Genomic DNA, 24,164 nt, shown 5'->3' on the forward strand with positions numbered 1-24,164 from the left:
AGGCGAAGAGGGCTGTGTTCAGCGTTGAATAAAAAGTATAAATAATGGAGATACTTCTGAAAGTCAGGATGTTTTTATTGGAAATATTCTCCTCTTTAATAATATATAATTTTGATTTCTTTTTGAGATATTGGGGAAATAAAAAATATCTCTTTATTATACTACACTTTGACCTTTAAACGCTTCGAATACATTTTTTCTAGATATCGGTCTTTGAAACATGTCGCGCTACTGACTAAAAACCGTAAAATTAGTTTAATGTTAGTATGTTGCACGACATCGATACCGTAGTAATAAAACCTGTGTTACCTACCTATAGTGATAGTGACCTGTTATAGGTAAAACCAAGTAAAACCAATTTCCAGCAGTGTAAATTTCACTCGATAGCGTGACTTGTCGTACGCGTTTGCTGTAAGTCTCATTTTGTATGGGATTTTGAATTTCCAAAACGTCTCATTAGGCTCGCTGTTTAAAATCCCATACAAAATGAGACAACGCAAACGCGTAGTTACGTCCGCCACTCTATTGAATGAAATTTACACTAGGAGTTCTGGTGTAGCAAGGTTGCGGGTACTAATGCGCTGTAGGAAAGTTTCCGAATGTTCCATTTCCAAAATGAAAGTTTCCTTTGTTTCCTGTGGAAATTTCCGAAGAACTTATCCAACTTTTTGGAAATTTTCCGCCACTGCAGATCTTTAGCTGCGAGTTCAAATCCTGCTCGGGCCCTACACATTCTGTGTACAATAAAAATAAATTGTTTTTCAGCTTAGCAGTGCTTGGCAGCAATGCCGCATCCGTCAAGCAGGACAGGAAGTTTCCTGATGATTTCCTTTTTGGTTCTGCCACCGCGGCCTACCAGATAGAGGGAGCTTGGAATATAAGTGGTAAGAACAAAGTTCTGAGGGCATACCGTCAACATGAAAAATAAAAAAAATGTTATCTACCTCTAGAGCAATAGAGACACAGCTACTCTACCTCCCTAGGTAGATGTCGATGATATATAGGAAGAGATTGAGATATAGGAAGGACGAAATGATGAAGTATAGACTCAATACAGCAGTCGCATCATGATTAAAAGCTGGATTTGTTATTAGCTATTTAATAATTAGATGGAATGTGTATCGCTAATTTGCTACAAGAATCTCTAAGATAACTGAAAGATTTCTTTGGCCATATAAATACATCTGTGGTCTTAAAAAACCGGCCAAGCGCGAGTCGGACTCGCGTTCCAGTGGTAGGTACATTACACAATTTAAGCAATGTATTTTTTATGTGAAATTTCTTTAAAAAACCCGTATTTCTAATAGGTTTTCCTGTGAAGATCTATTTTGTTTTTTGTTTTCAAAATTGTTGACAGCAGTCTCGGTGATAAAGGGGGGGATAGTAATTTTTTGCCTATTTTCTTGAATAACTTCTGAACTATTTATCATAAAATTATAAAAAAATATATTTGAGATTCTCACAATAAGCTCTTTCATATGATATGTAACACGATATAGTTTGCAAAACTTTATTTTTTAATTTTCTCATTTACCCCCCAAAAGTGGCTCCCGTGTTTAAAATTCATTTGTTTAACTGCGCTTTTATAGGCAAAGGACCAAGCATGTGGGACTACATGACCCACAACAATCCGACAGTGATCGCAGACGAGAGCAACGGAGACGTCGCAGCCGATACCTACCACAACTACAAACGGGACGTAGAGATGATGAGGGAATTAGGTCTAGATATGTACAGATTCTCTCTGTCCTGGTCCAGAATTCTGCCCACCGGCTTCCCCAACCAAATAAATCAAGCGGGAGTTGACTTCTACAACAACTACATCAATGAAATGCTCAAGTACAACATCAAGCCCATGGTAACGCTGTACCATTGGGATTTGCCTCAGAAACTCCAAGAGCTGGGAGGATTTACAAACCCCCTCATTAGTCAATGGTTTGAGGATTACGCTAGAGTAGCATTTTCCTTATTTGGTGATCGAGTTAAACATTGGATAACGATGAATGAGCCTAGAGAGATATGCTATGAAGGTTACGGTTATACAACAAAAGCCCCTAGGCTGAATTCCACTGGTATAGGGGAGTATTTGTGCGCGAAGAACTTGGTGATGGCTCACGCGAAGGCGTACCACGTGTACAACAACGACTTCAAGTCCAGTCAGAGCGGGATTTGTGGAATCACGATCAGCATTAACTATTACCCGCCACTGACAGATTCTGAGGAGGATAAGGCGGCTTCTGAACTTTTTAAGCAAGCACAGGTAAGTTTTTAGTCCAAATGAGGTCTCAGATAAGCAAAGTTAGTAATTGTTTGTCAGAAAGCTCAAATCTGCCTATAATTTAAGAAAAAACAAGTATATTTATTAATGTCTTAACATTCATTTTATTAATAAATTCAACGTTGCCCTTGTCTTATCCATGGACTTTTGGCGAATCTTATAATAGTAAATTATGATACAAGTGTGCTACGTTGGCCGTTACATACGAGGCGATATTGTGCGCGCGAGCTGTCAGCGAGCGCGCAATAAGAGAGCCGAAGTGTGTGTTATGACCAATGCACACGCGTTTCATACGACGTTTTTCAACACACTTGCGAGGAAAAAACTATACTGATTAATATATAAATCAAATTTTAAACCAATTAAGAAACGGAGCCTGTTTCTATAAATGTTATTAGGAATTAGTTACCTTCTTAACTCAGTCGGATTATCATTCATTACACACGAGTGCTATAATATAGGTACTGAAAAAGCACGCGTCTTTAATATCTAGGACTATGAGCAAAAAATCGGTGGAATAAAAACGTCGTTTTGAGATGGTTTTGAGCAAGTGTGTTGAAAAAGTAATTTATTTGCGTCATTTTTCTGGCACATTAGCTACCTCTCTTTCGTAGTGTCACTTTTAACCAAAAGGCTGCAGGTGGCTTATTTAAACTAATAATTCAGTAAGGTTTTTAGGGTTCCGTACCCAAAGAGTAAAAACGGGACCCTATTACTAAGACTCCGTTGTCTGTCTGTCTGTCCGTCTGTCACCAGGCTGTATCTCATGAACAGCTAGAGAGTTGAAATTTTCACAGATGATGTATTTCTATTGCCGCTATAGCAACAAATACTAAAAACAGAATAAAATAAATATTTAAGTGGGGCTCCCATACTACAAAAGTGATTTTTTGTCGTTTTTTTGCGTAATGGTACGGAACCCTTCGTGCGCGAGTCCGACTCGCACTTGGCCGGTTTTTTGTGCTTTCCCCAGGTACAGTCGACGTCACAGATATATTATGTTTAGGTACAATTTTGCACGTTACTCCTTTGTAATAAGGTCAAAAATATAAATAAATGTGGGAATCCGCTTAAGGTATAGTGTTCTTGTTAAGAAAAAGTATGAGAAAAAAAAATTGACGCGAAAAATTATTGCCCTGTATGGACTTTGGTTGGCCGACTGGGACGACCTGCCCCATAGAAAAAAATATTTTTTTCGCGTTAAAAAATACCGAATTTACAGTCGACTGTACCTGTAAAATGCCATGAACAACTGCCACTTCTATAAAAATGGGTCCTGGAAAATTGTTCGAAACAAAAGTTTTATTCCTTATCCTTTTCAGTGGGGCTTATACTCCGAGCCCATTTTCTCGGAGCAAGGTGGCTGGCCCAAGGACTTCGCTGAGCGCGTTGCCGCAAAAAGCAAGGAACAGGGCTACCCCAGATCTCGTCTCCCAGAGTTCACTGCGGAAGAGATAGCCCTCGTGAAAGGATCTTCGGACTTCTTTGGTATTAATCACTACACAGCCGCTTATGCGTACGCTTACGCTAGTGATTATGTAGCAGATAATCCCGTGCCGAGCTCGGCGGACGATACGAATGTAGGCACGTCTGCGCCAGATACATGGGCTACGTCAGCTTCTTCCTGGTTAAAAGTAAGTGTATAACTCGTACTTTATATAAATTTAGTAGTAGTAGTAAACACTTTATTGTACAAAACAAGTACATAACACAGAGAGAATACAGTAAATATGTACAAAGGCGAACCCTTTAACGGAGCGAGGCCTTTAAGGGATCTCTTCCAGCTAACCTTTAAGTAACTGAGAGAGATACAAACGAAATGGTAGTCAAACTAAGATAATATGTACATGAAGGCAAGACTTTAAAGAAATAGCTAACCCTAGAAACATAACTAAATAAAATACGATGCGTTGAGGCGATGGCGCGCCAGCTCGAATACCATCCTCTGCACGTTGGCCGACCGGTGGGACTCACCGTGGCTGAAGCACTGGGTGCAGCTACATGCCTGATTATATGAAATTCTATTTTAATATTATGTTTGTACTAACCCTAGATTTAAGTATTAGTATGTATGTTACTAACACATTATGGACTTATTTGTTCGAAATAAATTATTATTGATTGATTAATTGATTGATTAGGTGCAAAGGTATATATAAATATATAGATATACAAAATAACTACATATCATAAAACCAAAAAATATTAATACATACATACTTAAAAATACATAACTACATATATATAAATAATTACATACAAATATATATAATATATATAACCGCACAATCCTACCTACGTTTCTTCCAATTGGCATTAATTTGATAGCCATAACCTCTTTAATTTTGCCTTAACTACTTTAGCTTTATTTTGCCTTATTTACTTTACATAATGCTAAGAGATTGTAGCTAGTAAAGAACTGTACGTTCTTGTTTCGATTAAAACTGGATTGTTCTCTTGACTACACTACACCTAAGAGCTTCAGAGACAGAACCAGTTTTTAGGCTTGATTGTAGTACAAAGTTGGTAAAACGAACGTTATCTCTCTTGTGAACAAGAGTGCATGTACATCTGTATTATTGTTGCGGCGTCGTTGTTGCCGCCACTTTATCTGTCAATTTCCTTGAAAAATACCTCGTAGGTTACCTCTCTTATGTCTTAATATTAACTGATAAACCCTACAGCTATTTATCGCTCTTTAGGTTTTTACGCTACCTTCTCCGTTATACAACATCATATTATTGAATCTTTTATTCGCTTTCCCTTTGCCGTTTATTTTCAGTCTTCATATTTCTCTCTTGTTTTCAATATTTTTAGTGGTTCGTACGAAAATTTGTTCACGGAGCACTTATGGTATCACTTCGGTCTTGCAATTAGGAGTAGAACGTTTCAAAGTGCGAAAGTTGAAACACGTGATTCAGCTTTCGCGAAATGTGTCGTAACCCTGAACCCGTCTAAAATATTAGCAGCTCGTTACCTACATTTTACGCAGCTTTTAAAAACCGCTTTGATGATGAAACAGATGTTGTTACAGCCAGCGGGCCTCAATATGTGTATTTATCTGTAAATCGGATAGCAAAAATTGTGGTTTTATTTCCGCACTAAATATTTCATAGGTAACTGAAAACCGCGTAGTCGGTAGTGTGTTCAGCAGGCTTTCAGTCGAATCTAAATACTCGTATATCACATTACGTTAAATAGATTCGGGTACCTACATACTTTTTGCAAACATTAGTTTAACTCATAATTAATACTCGTAAAATCTATTATGATTTAATCTTAAGTATACCTACGTTGCTAATAACATTTCATAACGCTTGCACTTTCGACGCGCAGTTGTCATGTCAGTTGCGCTACGCCGTAGCACGCCGACGGAGTACGCATCATCCCCGTACATAATTAGGATATATTTATTAGTGTTCGACCGAAACCGGATTTTTTACCGAAACAAAAACGGAACCGTAATAGGTTCGCACTCGTTCTAAGCCTTTACATATGCCGAAGCGGATGGTTCCGATATTGATCTCAAATTAGCATCATATTTCAAAATATTGTCTTCAGTTACCGCGATAGTTACTTACTCATAAATAAATCAATAAATAAAATAATAAATAAATAATAAATATTATAGGACATTCTTACATAGATTGACTAAGTCCCACGGTAAGCCCAGCCCCATCAAGAAAGCTTGTGTTATGGGTACTCAGACAACGATATATATAATATATACACAGAAAACACCCATGACTCAGGAACAAATATCTGTGCTCCTCACACAAATAAATGCCCTACCAGGATTCGAACCCAGGACCATCGGCTTCGCAGGCAGGGTCACTACCCACTAAGCCAGACCATTCACGAGATAAAACTATGAAAACGGATTATATCGCGTATATTGAATGTATAAATACATCCCGACGTTTCGAACCCGTTACAGCGTTCGTGATCAACGGGTGACTGAAGAAAAGCAACAATGTGCAAAAATATCCACATACAAAAATAATGAACCATATACTAAACTTTAAGGCTGGTTGTACATGCAAAATCGGTTCATAAGGCTAGTTATACAATACAACTATTTTCAAGTAACGATATACGCGATAAAGCTACGCCGGTTCTAACCCTACAACTCTGACCCGAGAAGATTTAATTCCCCAACACACTTGCACTAATATTTGCTCAAACTCGGACGACCTTTTACTTGCTTAATTCAGGATCCAAAATCCTAAATCGTAAAGATGTAACCTCATTTATTGGTAAGAGTCTGAGTGCATTGACTAGGAAATGTAGGATGCCAGTTGCGACAGACCCCATTGAGTTCCTAGAAACTAACTTATGTAGGAAATATCATTTGATATTTACCTACCCATCGCTTTTTGGTGAAGGAAAACATCGTACAGTAATGCAGCTGCAGTTCTCATCAGAACGCGCGTCACCTTTAGGAAACCCGACTAGTTTCAATACGGCTAAGTTTCCCGTCTGGGTTGGAAGGTCAGGGGCCTATTTCTCGAACGGTGTTAGTCGAATATTAGATATTAGTGTATTGCCATGGTAACCCAGTGTACAGTGTGTCTGCAGCATATCAGTAGGTAATGAAATCTGATATTAAATAACAAGAGAGTAGATACCCCTAAAAGCCCTTAACTTAAGGACACACAGGAGAGACAGGAACCTTGCTGTGTGTAAAGTGTAACTCCCTTACAAAAAAAAACTAATCAAGAACGTTGTTCAACAGCTAGCGCCCCAAAGTTTATACAACACCTTAACCGACGTACACACGAGATACAGCAGCCCAGACATATACGTGACGGAGAATGGATGGTCATCAACCGGCGGTCTTGAGGATGACGATCGCATCCGTTACTACAGAGCCGCGCTGACCGACGTGCTGGATGTGCTGGATGACGGACTCCCGCTAAAAGGATACATGGCCTGGAGTATAATGGACAATTTTGAGTGGATGGAGGGATACACGTAAGTAATCTACAGATATGCATGTGCTATTTTGTGGAAAGTTTGGGTAATAAAACTCGAAAACGGCCAAAATAATTCGCATGAAATAATGAAATAAAACTATGAAAACGGATTATATCGCGTATATTGACATATACAATAAGACAATATTTCGCATGAAATACTTAAAACAAGTTTTCATTTAGGAAGGAGGAAATTGTGTTTCTCGCAGGAAGTTGTAATTAATTTACGAGAACTTTCCAAATGTGAAAATTTTCGAATTTTTGGATACCTACTTTCATTCAAAACATCAGAAATTAGAGAGAAGGGATTACATCTATTCTTTCACCGGACAAATTTGGACACATTGTGCTGTCTTGCTGTTATTGGGAACAGAGGACACGACATCTAGGTACTTTTTATCTTTTCTGCCCTTATTCTCGACAGAAAGAGTCCTGAAGAAGGATTGATTTATCTTATGGGTACGTCGCAAACGCTACGCTTTTTAAGCTCTCGTGCGAATGGGGCCTTATAGGGTATCATGTTCTTCTGTATTATATTGTATTGTAAGACCTGTGCACCAACATGAAAGCAATAAAATTTCTATGTTCTATGACATTGGCGATCTATAAAACTTATTATTGTTTCAACAGAGTGCGCTTTGGTCTGTACGAGGTGGACTTCGAATCGGCCGAGAGGACGCGAACTGCTCGCAAATCCGCGCTGGTCTACAAACACATCGTCGCCAACAGATTGATCGACGCCGACTACGAGCCAGGAAACCTCACTATCAGCATAGATGAAGGGCATTGATGACAACTTGACTACGTTGAAGGAATAAATGTATTAATTAGATAAATTTGTTTAATTTTATTACCTACCAACCTATAAAGTGCGTTCGCGTTAAGAATGCAGAAAAATCGTCATTGTCCGCCGGACCGGACTAGTGCTGCTCGTATGATCGTAACCAATCAAACCGTTCCTAATTCGAAAGTAAGCTTTCAACTGGTCACTGTGAACTTGTCTTTATAATTAGGAACGATTTGATTGGTTACGGGTTACGGGCGTGGCTAGGCCGGCGGAAAATGTTGATATTACTGCATTCTACTACCTCGAACACCTTGTAAAAAGACCACCAGGAACACAGAATAAAAGTGTATCAAAACCGTCTAGATTTTATGAAAGGTGTAAAGACTAACGATTCGTACTAAACACAACCGCACGTTGCATTTATTGTAGTGTAATTTAGTTCTACCGTTTTTGCCGTAGGAACACCGGCCTTGTGTTCAAGAAGTTCGGTAAATGATCTAAGCCATCATATTTTACGTCGCTAATGCTATTCATTTAGACTGTAAGCCATAATAAAAAAAAGAAACCTTGCAGTTCAAGCCATGCCAATGCAAAATGATATAAAAAATACATTATCAAGATAATAGAAAAAAATACCATACTTGAAAGTTAGTACGTGCTAGTAGTAGAAAAATAATGACATTCTCATTTATCAATCATAGCAAATTATTATTGCAACCCAACAAATACACCAAAATATTGTTACCACAGCATAGTCAAAAATACTGTACTAGTTCGTTATGTCATACATAATGTTTTGGCCAAAATACTGTACACATGTATGTAGGTACGTACTCGTTACGCTAAAAATACTTAACTTGACGTTTAGTTATTCATTGTTAAATACTTGTTAGGATATTACAACATAAAATAATGCATAAGCTAATTAATTTTCGCGTAAAAATATGAATAAACACAATAAATACCTGGACACAATGCAGCGTTTCCCTCTTGCTCACCATTTTGGTTCAAAATTGATTAATTGACAGGTGTCAGTGTGCTGGCGCACAGTATTTTTTTTTTCTAATTGGTAATTATACGAAGATTAATATAAGATTTAATATAAGTGACCTTTTTGTAAGTAAACTTTTTGCTTACATTTTTTCAAAGATGTGTCCAGTATTTTGAACTGGGCCAGTATTTTGAGGGATATACAGGGATATACTATGGAAGCCACCTTTTGACAATAGAAAAGGGCGCAAAATTCAATATTTGTAAGGAAAATCGATCAGTTGCGCCTTCGTCGCGCCTATATTTTTCTAATTTGCCGCCTTTTTCTACTGACAACACTGGGTTGCCAGAGTATAAATAAAATTGTAGGCGGCATAGACCATAGACATAGTATAGTATTATAGACATGAAACCGAGCGACCAGGGGTAAGAGAAAGACATATTCATGTATTGACAGGTAAATGTATGGCAGCATAATCCTTTTTCTCTTTCACTCTTATAAATTTCGGTATTTCGCCATCGCCTCCTACCTATGCTGCCATAACCCGACCATGAAAAAAACCCGGTCGGTGATAAGGACAAAGCATGGCACTATTTTCTCTTTCCTCTTATAGGAATCGCAATAAGACTATCTTTCTCTATCAAAGAGTGTCAGGCCCTTGCAATCAGGGCTAACGCGTATGAATTCGCCGCTAGGGGCGCTAGTGTAGATGGTGGTCTTTTCCATAGTTCGAAATGTCAAATGTCACTTGTCACTTCGATGACTGACAGCTGTTCTTTAGTCTTTTGGACCACCATCAACAGAGGCGACAACTAGTGAGCAAAAAAACGATAGCCCTCATTGACAATTGCATACCATAGACCTAGCATTACATAGATCAGCTATATGAGTGCGCTCGTGAGGGACAAAACATACGCAATGCGACAATATGATTGGTCGAGAAAATATGTAGCCTACCATAAACCTCCATAAACCGTACTAAATTTACGGTGGGTAATAAAAAACAATGTGAGACTGTGACAACGACAAACAATAACAGCGCTTTCTCTGCTACTCCTGCTGAAAGATACCTAAGACCATACCGTTCTGACAGTTCCCCCCACCACACGTGCCTAATCCACTTTTATACTATAGCTGGTCAAGCAAATCGTGTCAGTAGAAAAAGGCGGCAAATTTAAAAAATGTAGACGCGAAGGGATATCGTCCCATAAACAATTTGAATTTCGCACCTTTTTCTACTGATAAGATTTGCTTGACCAACTATAGATTCATGGACAATTGACATTACGAGTTTATTTATTTGTACTGGTCATACAGTAAATAAAATAAAGTGATGTCTAGTCTATAGTCTATGCTCTTCTGTCAAACCAATAAAATAATCGAGCGGACGTTGGGACTTGGGGTTGGAGAGACAGAATTTCTCATCAATGGATTATTTATATTTATGTTATTGTAAATAGTAAACGACAGTAGCATTTTTTAAACCCCAATTTATTTTTATTATTTGTTATATGACAAAAAAAAACATGCAGCGTCGAAGGGGACCAAACTTTACTTACGTTAGTGGATGTGTGAAGTATATGATTTTTGTGCTGAATTTTGTATTTTGGGTAAGTTTTTGCTAATAATCCTTTGTGATAATTAACTATAGAAAGTAATTAGAATGATAGTTATCTCATTACATTCATTAGAAAATAGTTACTCGGTTTTGTGTGGGCTATTGTTGTATCGTGTACATGGTGAATCATTATTTCCCAGATTGGTGTTGTGTTAGCATTGAATTGAAATGTATAACCGAACGTAACCGCGACTATCTGTTTCCGCTGCGGTAGTGGTCGCGAATTGTTAGTTGCACTGATTTAAAACTGTCCTTGACTTGTTGATAAACATTATACCAAATTAAAAAAGTATAAAAATATATTATTGAGTTCAATTTAACTTTACTGGCCATGGCTTGGCTTATTAATACGTGTGTTTTTAATACTACAAGTACCTAATGAAACTTAAAAAACTCACTTTTACTTGTTTGGGAATATACAGATTTTTTTACATATTTATGTTCAGGAATGAATTATTTAAATCCTCTATTTTAAATATCATTATAAACCACTAATAACCTACTAGCTAGTAACTAACCTCTTAAGTCAATTTAAAATAGACTAGATGTTTGCAACCTTAGGCTCGTTGAGAGATTTCAAACCTTAAAATAAAATAAAATAAAAAATAAAAAAGCCTTTATTTCCAAATTTCCAATTTTACATTAAAAGTTTTTGCGTGTTGTTAGTAATTTTCTTATAGCTAGTAGTTAGTGTTAAGTTTGTGTATGTTATTTACTAATTTAATTTAATTTGGACCCCTCTTTGAGTGGAGGCCTCCTCCATTCTCTCCATTTTTCTTTCCCTGCAGTTTCATGTCATTTTGTAGTGTTTTTCTGCGAAGAAGTTTGAAATCTCTCAACTCCATTAAAAAAAGCATGAAAAATTTCGAACATTGATCCGCCTGTTCCTATTTCTATTGCACCCGCATGTGCAGACTCTGTATGGAGGCAGAGGAGACACCCCTGCACATCCTCACAGAGTGCCCTTGCCTAATGCGTACTCTTCACTTAATCCTGGGCGGACATATATTGCGCCCGGAGGAGTTAAAGTCTCTCGAGATCAAAAAGATCCTGCAGCTGTTTGAAGTTGCAGGTTTGGATTGAGAGTTGTAGTAGGTGGCGATCACAATAGATCAGGGATGGTCGCAGTGATACATAAGCTTTGGAGCCTTATATAGCCCCTAACACAAAGAAGAAGAAGAAGAATTGCACCAGCATAATAATGTTTCTGTACCACTCGCTCAGTGTCATCGACTGCCGTCATCATGGGCAGGACAGCATTATAATTGCATGCGTGGGTCTGAGATAGGAACATGCGGGTCAATGTACGAAATTTCTTGTTCAAAGTGTCCTGTCTTTAACTTTATCTGTTTCTAACAGATTATAAGAAACAATGAAAATATGATAGGAATTCTATTGATCATCATACATTGCACATTTAATTGTTTTACAGTTGCTCGGAGGACTATTGATAGCCATTGGATTATATGCATTCCTCGATAAATGGCAGGCTACAGGACTCATAAAGGTATGTTTCATTTTATATAACCACTATAGGCAACATTGTACGTGTGTATGGGGGGTTTTAAAAAAAATAGTACCATTTACTTTTTTTAGAAAAACCATCAACTTTTGGGTTATTTAGACTCAGAATCACAAGTACTATTGAATGAGATAAAGAAAAAGTGTCCCCAACTTTTTATACATGTCAGATTTGTAACGGTCTATATAGAATGTATATGTAATACATTGTGTATTGCGTTACAAAACTGTCGTTTTTTTGGGGACATATTTTTTTCTTTTTAAATCGATAGTCCTCGTGATTCTGAGTAGAAGTAACCTAAAAGTTGATGGATTTTCGAAAAAAGTAAATGCCCGTATATTTTAATTTCTAATTTCTACTCTCTTATCACAAGTATGACCTGATTGTCCAACATTTCTTGGTGTTCAAAGTATTGATGTTGTTTGGTTGACTAATGAATAAATTTGCAATTTGCATTTGACTAAAACTCTAAATAGCAACTTCCTACCATATATAGGTACGTTCTTAGTAACCTTAGATATTTTTTTGACTTGAAACTTGTGGTCGCCGCAACCCCACAGGGCCCTACATCATGAAAATCGCTGATTTACGTTTACATTTCCAGTTGGACACAGTGTATGACGTGATGCTAAACATCAGCCTGTTACTCGCGCTGCTAGGGGCCGTGGTGTTTGTCGTCAGCTTCGCGGGTTGCGTTGGTGCCTTGCGGGAAAACACATGCCTGCTCAAATTTGTGAGTACTTCTACAAAACTAGAGATGGGCCGAATTAAATTTATTTTCATTTCATTTATTTATTGACTAACACATACATTTTGATGATGGTTTTAACCACGCATTCCCAAGACCATAAAAAGTTAAAAAAAAAAGTTATCGTAACGTCATTTGGGGCAATTTTAAAACTACGAACTTCTAACTTACTAGTACTAAAATAAATTGTTATATGTAAATTTTCAGTACTCCCTCTGCCTTCTAATCCTGTTCCTTGTGGAGATGGGCGGCGCCGTCTGCGGCTTCGCGTTCCCGCGCTCTCTTCACGGATTCCTTGAGATTGGCTTCACGGAGAGAGTACTTCACGCGTATAGAGATGATCCTGATCTTCAGAACTTCATAGATTTTGCTCAGAGTGATGTGAGTACTTTTGCCTCATGAGTCACTTCACGGCTTCCTTGAGATCGGCTTCACCTAGAGAGTACTTCAAGCGTATAGATGTTGATATTAAATAAATAAATATTATAGGATTTATAGGGCATCCTTACACAAATCACGGAGTAGGATGGAGATGGCAAGTGGGCGTTCCCGTCTATCCGACAGTTAGTAGCGACCGACTCACTTTATGCACAGACTATGCTCAGTTGTTGTGTAAACTTCATGCTCGAATGACATTCACGTCGTACGTACGCTCGTCTAACAAAAATTGATAATTAAATTTAAAATGCCGTATTGTGCAGTATTAAGCTGCAGAAATCACAGCGGTTTAAAAAATCTTTCACGTGGAGGTATTTCCTATCACCGGTGGTTATTTATTTAAATATAATCCGATAACTACGAAAAATCTGTTTCTATTGCATTATTTACGAATGTTAGTTAAGTAAATCTATATTTTATCAGTTAGAACTTAGAGTTCACAATCCTTTGTCACTATTCTTTACGTTTATCTGGAATATTCGCTATCCTAAATGTCAAATAACTTCGCTACTCAGATGCTGCGCAATGTCGATATTTATATCGATAAAGTTAAAGTTACGATATTTCAAGTTTGATGTTTGGTAGTTCGGTAATAAATTATTATTTTAGACACGTTTCTAATTATTATTTGGGATAATCAATGTCTTAGTAAATATGGCAGCTCTGGTCATCAAGCACTAAGTTAAGTCGGGGTCATTTCATGGCAACCTTTCAAACCTTCGTATTCCTTTACATACGTTTTTGTTTTTTACACCCATCATATTTTCATCGTTAATATAATTAGACTAGGTACTTAATGCACTTATGCGTACAATGCATGCAATGTGCCATGAATAAACGTTTTATATTTTCTATTTCTTTATTATTAATTATTGTAGGTTACCACAAGATGCCGATATTAAAAATAAATGGGTCAATGCTACTGGGCAAGAAAATTAGTTTCCGCAAAAATATAGCACCATTTGCTAGGAGCATTTCTTAGAGAAAGATTTCTGGGGATAAAATTGCCATACATCTCATCTAGCGTCCACACGCCTAAAACTTAGTTACTAATTTAGTAATTATTAGTGACATTCGGGCTCACTTAATTAATAAAAAGTGTTCCGTACCACGCAAACTAGCGTGAAATATTGGAATTTTGCCGCCCCCCTTCCTGATTTGATAGGTCACAATCTTACAATCAAATCAAGTGGGATCGATGAGCCAGTTTCATGTATGCTTTCACACCATACAATTAATTTGACAATTTAATCAGGTTGTCCCGTCTAGATTGGCCTTAAATGCTGCTACAAGTAAATATATTGTTAAAGACGAATACTTACCTATGTAAGTAATTGCAGATTTGTGATCACAAAATAACAGCAATACCGAGTTAATAGACCTTTAAAGAACTATGATTTTATCTGTTTGACTTTAAGATATATTTAATGTTCACATTAACAACCTAGTTGGTCAATTAATAAGAAACAAATTTCTAGTTAGATATTTGTTGTACTGTACTACATATTATTTTTCATACAATCACGATTATCACTACCTATATTATAATCATAAATAAAGTATCATCTAAATGTGTTAAAACATACGGTAATGAAATATCAATACCTAACTGAACACACAAATATCGATAAAACACTCCGATTACACTGTCCCCTCCCTATATCGTCGAATGGAAAGAAGTTCCAACGGTTAGCTACTCGCAGGCGTGTAGAGGTCTCGAAAACACCAGTGTAACGTGACCGTGAGATCCGTAACAAACCATGCGTAATTAGACCTTACTTATACTGGTTTTTTAGCCCTTTTCTCGCCTGTAATAAGTAAGTGATTTTAAAATTATATAAAATAACGCCATCTGGTGTTGAGTAGTTGTATTAGGTGAACGTTGAGCGAGCTTTTGTGAGATGAATGAGATAATGAAAGAGTCGTATGTCATATAGCTTTGACATTATAATTTAAACCGTCACTCATGTAGCCTACAGTTGATATTCGTTCGAGAAATGTCCACCGGTAATAACTTTTTGGTGTGGAAAGTTGCTACGAATCAGAGCAATTTTGTAAGTGTGTGACGTATTTTAACGTGGCTATGAATGTGTGAGTTTAGCGACACTGGTTTTCATACTAAATAGGAGTCATTTCACATCCACTAGTTTATTAATTCGTGACACAAATTGACTAAGCCCTACAGTAAGCTCAAGAAGGCTTGTGTTGTGTTGTATTGTTTTAAAACTAAGAGTGTACACGTTTGTGCCCACGATAGCGTTTAAATCCTGGTCACGGCACCAAAATGTGCGAGTCTACCATCAGATTAGAGCTTGTCTCGAAGAAATCGCTTCTTAGTGATGAGATCGCCTTACCTGTTGCTACCAAATTCTAGATGTTCTGATTAAATTCCTTTGTAACTTGGGTGCAATAATTAATTTTTACTTACTAAAATAAGCTTCACTGACAATAAAATCGGCTTCACTTCACGGAGTTTATAGATGATTACTTCATGCGAGCTCTTAGTTTCCTCAATCGCTTCATTTCACTGTATGGAATTAAAAAAAATCGTTTATTAAAAGAGAGAAGATAGGAGAGAGCCTGAGTAGGCCTGTATCAGAGATGGGCAAAATGTAATCGACTAACGATTAACGATTAAGATTACAAGAATTAATTGCGACTGACGATTGAAAACGACGATTGATCAATCTTAGTTGTATAGAGTGCAACTAATTTAGTTGCAACTAAATTAGTTGCCGATTGATTTCGGACAACTAAATTTTGTAATCGACTAATTAGTTAGACTATTTTCTCGCGACTAATGTTAGAAGCAAATTGAATAGAATACCTCGGTATGGCTTTGTTGACAGACTGATTAGGACATCTTAACGGATGTTTAAAAATAAAATAGTCATGTATTACTTACGATATTTTGACCGTTTCTAAGGAGTGAAATCTGTTCTCACTATTATTTTGCTACTAAAGTAGTGCATCTCTCTGAAATTGGATTAAATTTCTCTTATCTAAGGGTAAATAAGAACTGGGTACTTTGTGTATTAGTAAAATAACACTTAAAAAAACACAATTATATAAATCAAACTTTGTATATTAAATATAAAAGCAACCATGATATGTATTTAGTTAAACTCACGTTAAACTATAATTTTAGCTCAATCGGATGAAGATATCTGCTTCAAAATAAGTCGCAAAATTCTACCCAAACTAACATAGTTACAACATACGAGTACCTCCGTATGTTACATACATACGTACTTGTAGTTACATATTGCAAGATAAAAAATGCAAAAACGGGCGACTACGTAGTTTTAATATAGATTTTATCGTGAAATTTAGTCGATTGAAACTAAAACTAATTTAGTTGTTAGTCGAACATTCTCACAACTAATTTAATCGCAACTAAATTAATCGCGATTAAAAAATGACGATTGATATTTTTAATCGATTGATTAGTTAACTAAAAGATTAATCGATTAATGCCCATCTCTGGCCTGTATCATGGTAACCCTTCAGATATTAACATACATTGCTGGTGTCCTCTAAAGTAGGGAATGTAGAACTGGTCCCGGTACCAAGAGTTTGATTTCCCGGTTCCGGGCATAGACGGTACCGGGATTATCCCGTCTTCCCTTTCTTAGGGCATCACATGATCTGAACGTGTTTCATTCATACTAAAAGAAAAATGTTTAGTATAAATAATAAGTATATCGACGCGCCAGGGCACAACGAATGCGCGAAATTATCCATAACGTTTCATCCGTTTCGAAACGTTGGAACGAATTGATTAGTGTCTGACCCAATTAAGTATTTACATACTTTATTGCACAATAAAATACGTATAAACGGCGAACTTAATGCTTTGAGACACGGAGAACGAATCAACCATAAAGCTGAACAAAAACTTTCTAAAATTACGATTGAAAATGCGAAAGTATTTAGGTGATCTGGATATTCTTGAACGTGCACAATCTTAATACTTGTTTTTGACTCGACTACAGGAAAAGCTATTATTTTAACACATTCACTATCAAGATTACGTTAGGTGTGTTCATTTTGTATTGGAAATGGTGCGCTTGGCACTGAAAGTAATACCAAGCAGTGTAAAAAAAGAGCGCGTTTAAAGTTCTTCAAACTTTTTTTTTTTCACTAGACATCAAAGTCAAAAGTCAAAATATTCTTTATAGACCTAGCAACAAGCACTTTTAATTTGTCAAGTTTTACAAATATTACCTTAATCTAAATATCAGAGCTATTTATTGATGCAGTTATTATTGTTCTTAAAACATTGAATTATTATTGTCAAACTTAATAAAAAGAATTTCACAAAAGGATCGTCAAACACCAAAATTGTATGAAAAATACTAATCTAGAAACTTTCTAGAATAAAAATCTAAATGTCAAAAAATACGGATTAGGGATAGGTATTCATTGATTGACTTATCAATTTCATCATTAAAATTCGACCGGGGTATGGACCGTGATTACGTTTTTGTTTTCAGTTCCACTGCTGCGGCCTCACCTCCGACGGCTACATGGACTGGTCGAAGAATGAGTACTTCAACTGCTCGTCGCCCTCCGTGGAGCGCTGCGGGGTTCCGTTCTCGTGCTGCATCAACGCCACCGACATCGCCTCGGGGCTTGTCAACATCATGTGCGGATATGGGGCCCAGAACTATCCGGTAAGAAATAAATTAAAAATTCACTATCTCGGGCTAAACTTGAACTCTCGAAACTGGATCACTAGCCCATGCTCTGCCATCTGAGCTACCGAGAATACACCCGAGACAGCAAATATTTCCACCACTTAAAACTTTCCAGACTTAAAACATCTCTATACAAAATTTCAACTAAATCAGTTCAGCGGTTTAAGCGTTAAGAGGAGTTGAAAAAAAGGTACTTGTTTAAAGTTTATATGTTTTTACTTCAGAATGGTGTCAATGTGATACCATAAATGAATTTGGCACTCCTGATTTATACGAAAACGATACCAAACATGGCCTAGTAGCTTCATTGATGTAGATATCAACATAAAATTGAGAGCCCCAATTAAACTTTCAATAGAGAATATCTCGAAAACTATTTAAGATATCGAAAAATTTAACTGAATTAAACTTGTTGCAAATTTATTCAACTTTCGTTTTGTTCAAGTAGTCATGTCGCTAAGACGCAAAGTTTCCAAGATATAAGTGAAAAACCGAAAAATGGTACCTTTAAACCCCCCTCTTAACTAAGCTACGAAGTCAAAAATTGTATTCCAAGCATCCCATGAGGCTGACATGTTCACCTAGTGTCCAAAGCCTCCATAAAAACCAGATAAAAAAAAGCATTTCCCTCTATAACTTTCTTTGAGCATTCATTTCCTGGCCTATGACAGTAGTATAAAAAATCCTCATCCTTCATTTTCGGGGGGGATACTTATACTAGCATAAGGAAAATACAGTGTATTCTCTCTTTAAGAATAATAACTGCATATGCTAATTTGACAAGCGACTCTTGCCGAACTATAATTTTGCCCAAACTTCTTTGCATGCAACTTTGTCTGTTTGGAATAATGATTTCTGTGATGAAAACTCTCCTCAGAACTCGAAACCATCTCCATGCCAAATTTCATATAAATTGGTTCAGTGAAAAGGTAACCGACAGACAGATAGACTGGCCGTCATCAATCCAGGTGTCTGAATAATAATACAAGAAATATCCGTGGAAATAAAATACGGAAATCCGCAACAACTATAGAATGGAATTGAGACCACAAAACTTCCAGAAGACAGTCTATCATTGCAAGCAAATATTATTATTATGTGTGAATGCACAGGCAGCTTAAAGCTGATACGTGCACATCAATGTCCACTTGTGTTTTGTAGTCTTCGAAAGTGTTCATCGAGTTTGTTTTTAAAACAGTTTATCGAGGGTGCACTGATCACTGACTCGAGCAAACTAGAAAAACTACAAAGACTAATTCAAAACCTCATCATTCCAGGTGGCTGAAGCGAGCAAGCGCGTCTGGACAAGCGGGTGCATAGAAATAGTTCGCTCCTGGATGGAACGCAACCTCTACACTATAGCGTCTGTGGCCCTGGGGGTAGCCCTGTCACAGCTGTTCGTCATATACCTGGCCAAGACTTTAGAGGGACAGATCGAGCTGCAGAAATCCAGGTAAATGTATACATGTGTGGATATATCAAATTGTGTAAAAATATTTTCCATAATGTCAATATCTAGGGAGGAAAGTGAGGACTATGTTTGTGTGGAAAATTGATTGTCGCCTATCCTCTTAATGTAAGCTCATATTGTCACTGTGACAAGGTACAAAATGGGTCATTAATTAAAACTTTCGACTGTATGTTAACAACATCACAGGCATCACAGCGCTGCCCCTTCGTTTGATTTATTCGATTTCGAAGCAGTCGTCCACTATCGTCTTAAACGTGATCGAAATACCATTTAGCAATGATAAAAGCTTTATCTAATAAGGCCCTGCTTTTCATAGTGTTTGAGATATGCCTAAAATTTTATCCGTCACAACGATGCGTACAGTCACCTGCAATAATATGTTACTCTTCAAAGGCCGCAAAAATGAGACACGCCCAGGCTCTACAAATAAGATCGTGTCAGATATTTTTGCGGCCTTCGAAGAGTAACATATTATTGCAGGTGACTGTACGATAGTAGATAGACTACCTACTCACGGAACACTTTGCTGCCGCAGTTGTGACTGCGGGCTTGGCCAATTTTTTTTCTTAAAACAAAAGTACTTAAAATCTGGTAAGAGTTTTAGCTGAACACCTTCAGTGCTAGCTAGTGCGACGCGCTTCGAGAGTAGCCGATAACATTACAAACCTGTATGTAGCGAAAAGCGACTACGGACTGAGCGCCCGCGTGGCGGGCTGTTAAAGAAAACATAATTTGTGTAACGTTCTAGCATACTACATACCTAGGGCAGTAAAGAAGATATGTCCCAGATTACATGTAATCTTATATCCATAGGATTATACAAACGTGTGATCTTATATCCGTAAAATTCAAAGTTACACAAATATTTCGTTACACAAATTAATGTTATGTAACGTTGTGTACAGATGGCAGACATGAAACAGGGGCACGGCGGGCGCCTACCGCGACGACTGCCGCCGCGCGCTGCTGTAGCCCCCGGCCTCCGCCTCCGCCTCCTCCGCCTCCGCCACCTCCGCCTCCTCCGCCTCCGCCCCCGCTCCCGCTCATGCTCTACATCTCTAACCGGCTCAGACGGAACCCGCTCCTGCGCAAGCTCCGTCTCTCTTACTAGAAGAGAACACAGGGGGAAGAGTAGTACTAGGGACGTAAGTAATCAAATGTGGAGTGTGTTTATTTTGGCGGAACATGTAGGGGAATATAATCATGGAAAATACTTAAATGCGAATGATATGCTGTTGTTATAGTTTTGAATCTCGAGAGGGCACTTAGATTTGCATATATAGTCAAAGGCGTCAAAGATATTCATAAACGAGTGAACTTCATATTTTATATGCAAATATAGGCCCGTAACTCTCGCCGTCGCAATAACGCAATTTTACACCATAACAAATATATGAAAAATAAAAATAAAACACCAAGTTAGAGGTTTTTGACTAGTAACTGACTCGCATCCAGGCCATAATTGTAAAAAAAAACCAGTTACTGACGACAAGGACGAAACAATACGTAGAAGTGTCAACGCATAGCTGCGTCCCTCTCGTCAGTTCTGTATTTATATTTAGGAGCGCTTAAAAGTTAAAAAGTCACGGGTAAATTTCATATTTGTGTTATATATTCTAGAATTAATTGATACATTTATATCACAAAAATATGACGTACATTTTGTATAGGCAATTTTCGTTACACAATGGATTATACAATAATCCAAAACTTTAAAATTTTGATTTATCTTAGTTGTTATACACAGTTGAATTATTGAAAATCATACATGTATAAGTCACAATTATTATTTAACTCGCTTATCAAAATTCTCATTTAAGTATTTACCATGTCTACTAAGTGTCACAAAATTCGTAGGCGTGAGGCAGACGTAACACAGTGGAAAGGTAGCCCGCTTTGTATTTAAGGACGAGTTACCCAGTGTAACACAATTGACTCTTTAGGTGAATTGAAGTTTTGTGAAGGTAACACAGTGGACTTGAACGGATTTATACTGTCTCAAACAAACTAGGTTTGTTTTATGACGTTAGCCAAAAAAAGCAGTTTAATTATAGTCGTCGCCTTTTTTCTATCTCATTGCAAATTAAACTTTGATCTCTAAGGAATAATGCCTACATTGCGCTAGCAATATTTAGGTGACATATGACGTTGAGATAGTAAGAAGACGATTGTTTTGTGGATTTTAAATATAATGTACCTATATTAGTATTATAAGAATGTATGTTATAAGAATATTAAATATATTAGTGATTTATTAAATATAAAATGAAGGCTATTCGAAAAGAAAATATAAGCATTTTCTTTCGGAAAACTTTAATATTCCATATTAATCGAACACGAGTCAGCAAAAGATATATTACTAAGTTTTTCTCAGGCCATAACTCGTTAAGAGTCACACGAACCAAGCCGCCGCGATACAATCGAAATTACGCTCTCATTTTAAAACGAAATTAAGAAATGACATGAAATTTGACATGAACATTCAAGTGTATGTCTAATCGTTGCTAGTAATTGCAATACAAATAAAATAGAGGGAGTAGAAGCTTTATATGTAAACTAGCTTTTGCCCGCGACTTCGCCGCGCATTTGGGTAGCTTATTTTTTATCCAATCTGTTTTTAATCGATTCCCCATACAAACTTTCACCCCACTTTTCAACTCCTTAAAGAATGACTTCTGGGAAAAAGAACTACCCTATGTCCTTCCCCGGGACTCAAACTATTTCTATACCAAATTTCAACTAAATCGGTTCAGCGGTTTAAGCGTGAAGAGGTAACAGACAGACACACTTTCGTATTTATAATATTAGTATGAATATAAATGCAGCTAATTGGCGGGTTCTTATGACTCTTATGTGATTTAGGGAGATGTATGATGAAGCAACGTGAACGCCAGAATTATTATTACCATTTTTACTTGTTAGTGTAGCTACCGTTCTTCTATTCAACGGAGCCGCAGCTGACGTTTACAAAACTTCATGATACATCACCCTTAACCACGAATTATCGTCTGCTAGAGAATGACAATTTTTTTTCTGACTTGGGGTCTATGAGAATAAAGCGATATTAGTGTGCAATATTAAACAGAACAGGAAATAATGCTATAAAAACACATTTACAATAAAAATGTGGTTGAAAGTGTCATTAACGCCATATTATGTATTATCAATTTATCATACATTTTATTATGTGCCATTACATTATAATTAGCTTCAAAGTATTAAGATTGGACATAATATATGCATTTATTAATGGAATCTCAAAGTATTTATTGCATTTATTACCAGTGCTGCTAAAATACCTGCATAGTGCTATAGTTATTGGCCACTACATACTAATTAACAATACAATTCGATGGGACGATACACGATTTGGGCATTTCTGTTTAAAGTTGTACCAAAAAAACTGTGTTAGAATTGGAATTTTTTATATTATTTTTAGTACCCAGAATAACTAGTTTTTTTCCATTTTTACCGAGGAAAAAAAATTTCAATACAACCTTCTAACCGTAACAAAACTGACAAAACTTTTTTTTATCGTAATAGGATCGAAGGAGCTCGTGATTCTGAGTGAAAATAATATAAAAATTCCAAAATCTAAAATGCAAGTTTAAATAGAAATGCCCATTTACCTCTGTAGATAAATCGTAAAATTATCTTGGATTTCACTGTGTTATTATATTATGTGTATATAATTGTGATTATTAAATGAACTCACCTTAGAATGTTCGCTCAAAATAATTATATATATCTAACGTATAATTTTGTAATGAATTATGAAGGCTAAAATGATGATGAATTTATTAGACGTATTTAATTTATCTTTAAATATGATGTCATTTGTAATTAGCCTCATGCATGAAGTTTATATTTGAACGAAATATTTTTTATTCGGATGTTTGTTACCGTTATATCATGTTAAAAATGCATTTCCGTTATTAAATTATCATTTAATTACTTAAAATTATAAATAAAAAGTACAAAAATTTGCCCGCGAAAAGCTAGTGAGCGAAACGCGCGAAACGCCACGTGACGTCACGCGTTCGACAGATTAGTTAACATAAGTGTCATTAGTAGCAAACGTCAGTTGGACCGTCCAACGTGTGACGTCATCACGCTCTGTCGAATTCGCGCCAAAAATTATGAGCGTTTCAACCGCACAAAATTTTTCAACATTTTAAATATTTTTTAATAAAATAATGGTACAGGTTTACAAAAGTATTTTTATCATTTCCGATGTTCGAACGATATAAATTATGATTACCAAAATAAAAATTAATTCATGCATGGAGCTAATTCTTAAAAAGCTGTATTTTTGATGGGTACAAAGCATCTTGTAGTCAACAAGGATTACCATAAAATGTATTGGTAAAAGGATAGAGAAAAAAGAGACAAACATAAAAAAAAAGTTACGAACATTGTTAAAATAAATAAAAATAGTTCACTTTTACGGGGATGCAATGTGAGCTGTTTTTAATTCTCTTGATTTTCATTTGTTAAAAAAATAGTTATTTGTTATACAAGGGTGCAAAGTTGTATTTTACTCGCGAGTGTGGAATTGAAACATGAGCAAGCGAAAGGATTCTATAGTTGAACCACGAGCGAAGCGAGTGGTTCTAAAATAGAATCCTGAGCGTA

General features: G+C 36.6%; 1 protein-coding gene and 1 pseudogene across 1 annotated transcript; both read left to right on the top strand.

Annotated features, from left to right (window-relative positions):
* Nucleotides 1-764: 764 nt before the first annotated feature.
* Nucleotides 765-8,068, top strand: LOC134750576 (myrosinase 1-like; annotated as a pseudogene).
* Nucleotides 8,069-10,411: 2,343 nt separating this feature from the next.
* LOC134750543 (tetraspanin-33-like) lies at nucleotides 10,412-22,425 on the top strand. Its single transcript, XM_063685742.1, has 7 exons — nucleotides 10,412-10,642; nucleotides 12,083-12,157; nucleotides 12,777-12,905; nucleotides 13,128-13,301; nucleotides 17,855-18,034; nucleotides 19,336-19,511; nucleotides 20,435-22,425. Exons 1-7 carry the CDS (start codon nucleotides 10,544-10,546, stop codon nucleotides 20,445-20,447), a joined length of 846 nt encoding a protein of 281 aa, XP_063541812.1. The 5' UTR covers nucleotides 10,412-10,543; the 3' UTR covers nucleotides 20,448-22,425.
* The last annotated feature ends 1,739 nt before the right edge of the window (nucleotides 22,426-24,164 follow it).

The sequence above is a fragment of the Cydia strobilella genome, chromosome 20, assembly GCF_947568885.1.
Source record: "Cydia strobilella chromosome 20, ilCydStro3.1, whole genome shotgun sequence".
NCBI classification, from domain to species: Eukaryota; Metazoa; Arthropoda; class Insecta; order Lepidoptera; family Tortricidae; genus Cydia; species Cydia strobilella.

Bases quoted from the DNA above. Each gene is read 5' to 3' on its own strand.
- LOC134750543 (XM_063685742.1), top strand. From the start codon at position 10,544: ATGACAAAAAAAAACATGCAGCGTCGAAGGGGACCAAACTTTACTTAC. The intron at 10,643-12,082 runs GTAAGTTTTTGC...ATTGTTTTACAG, and splicing joins TGCTGAATTTTGTATTTTGG to TTGCTCGGAGGACTATTGAT. The intron at 12,906-13,127 runs GTGAGTACTTCT...GTAAATTTTCAG, and splicing joins ACACATGCCTGCTCAAATTT to TACTCCCTCTGCCTTCTAAT.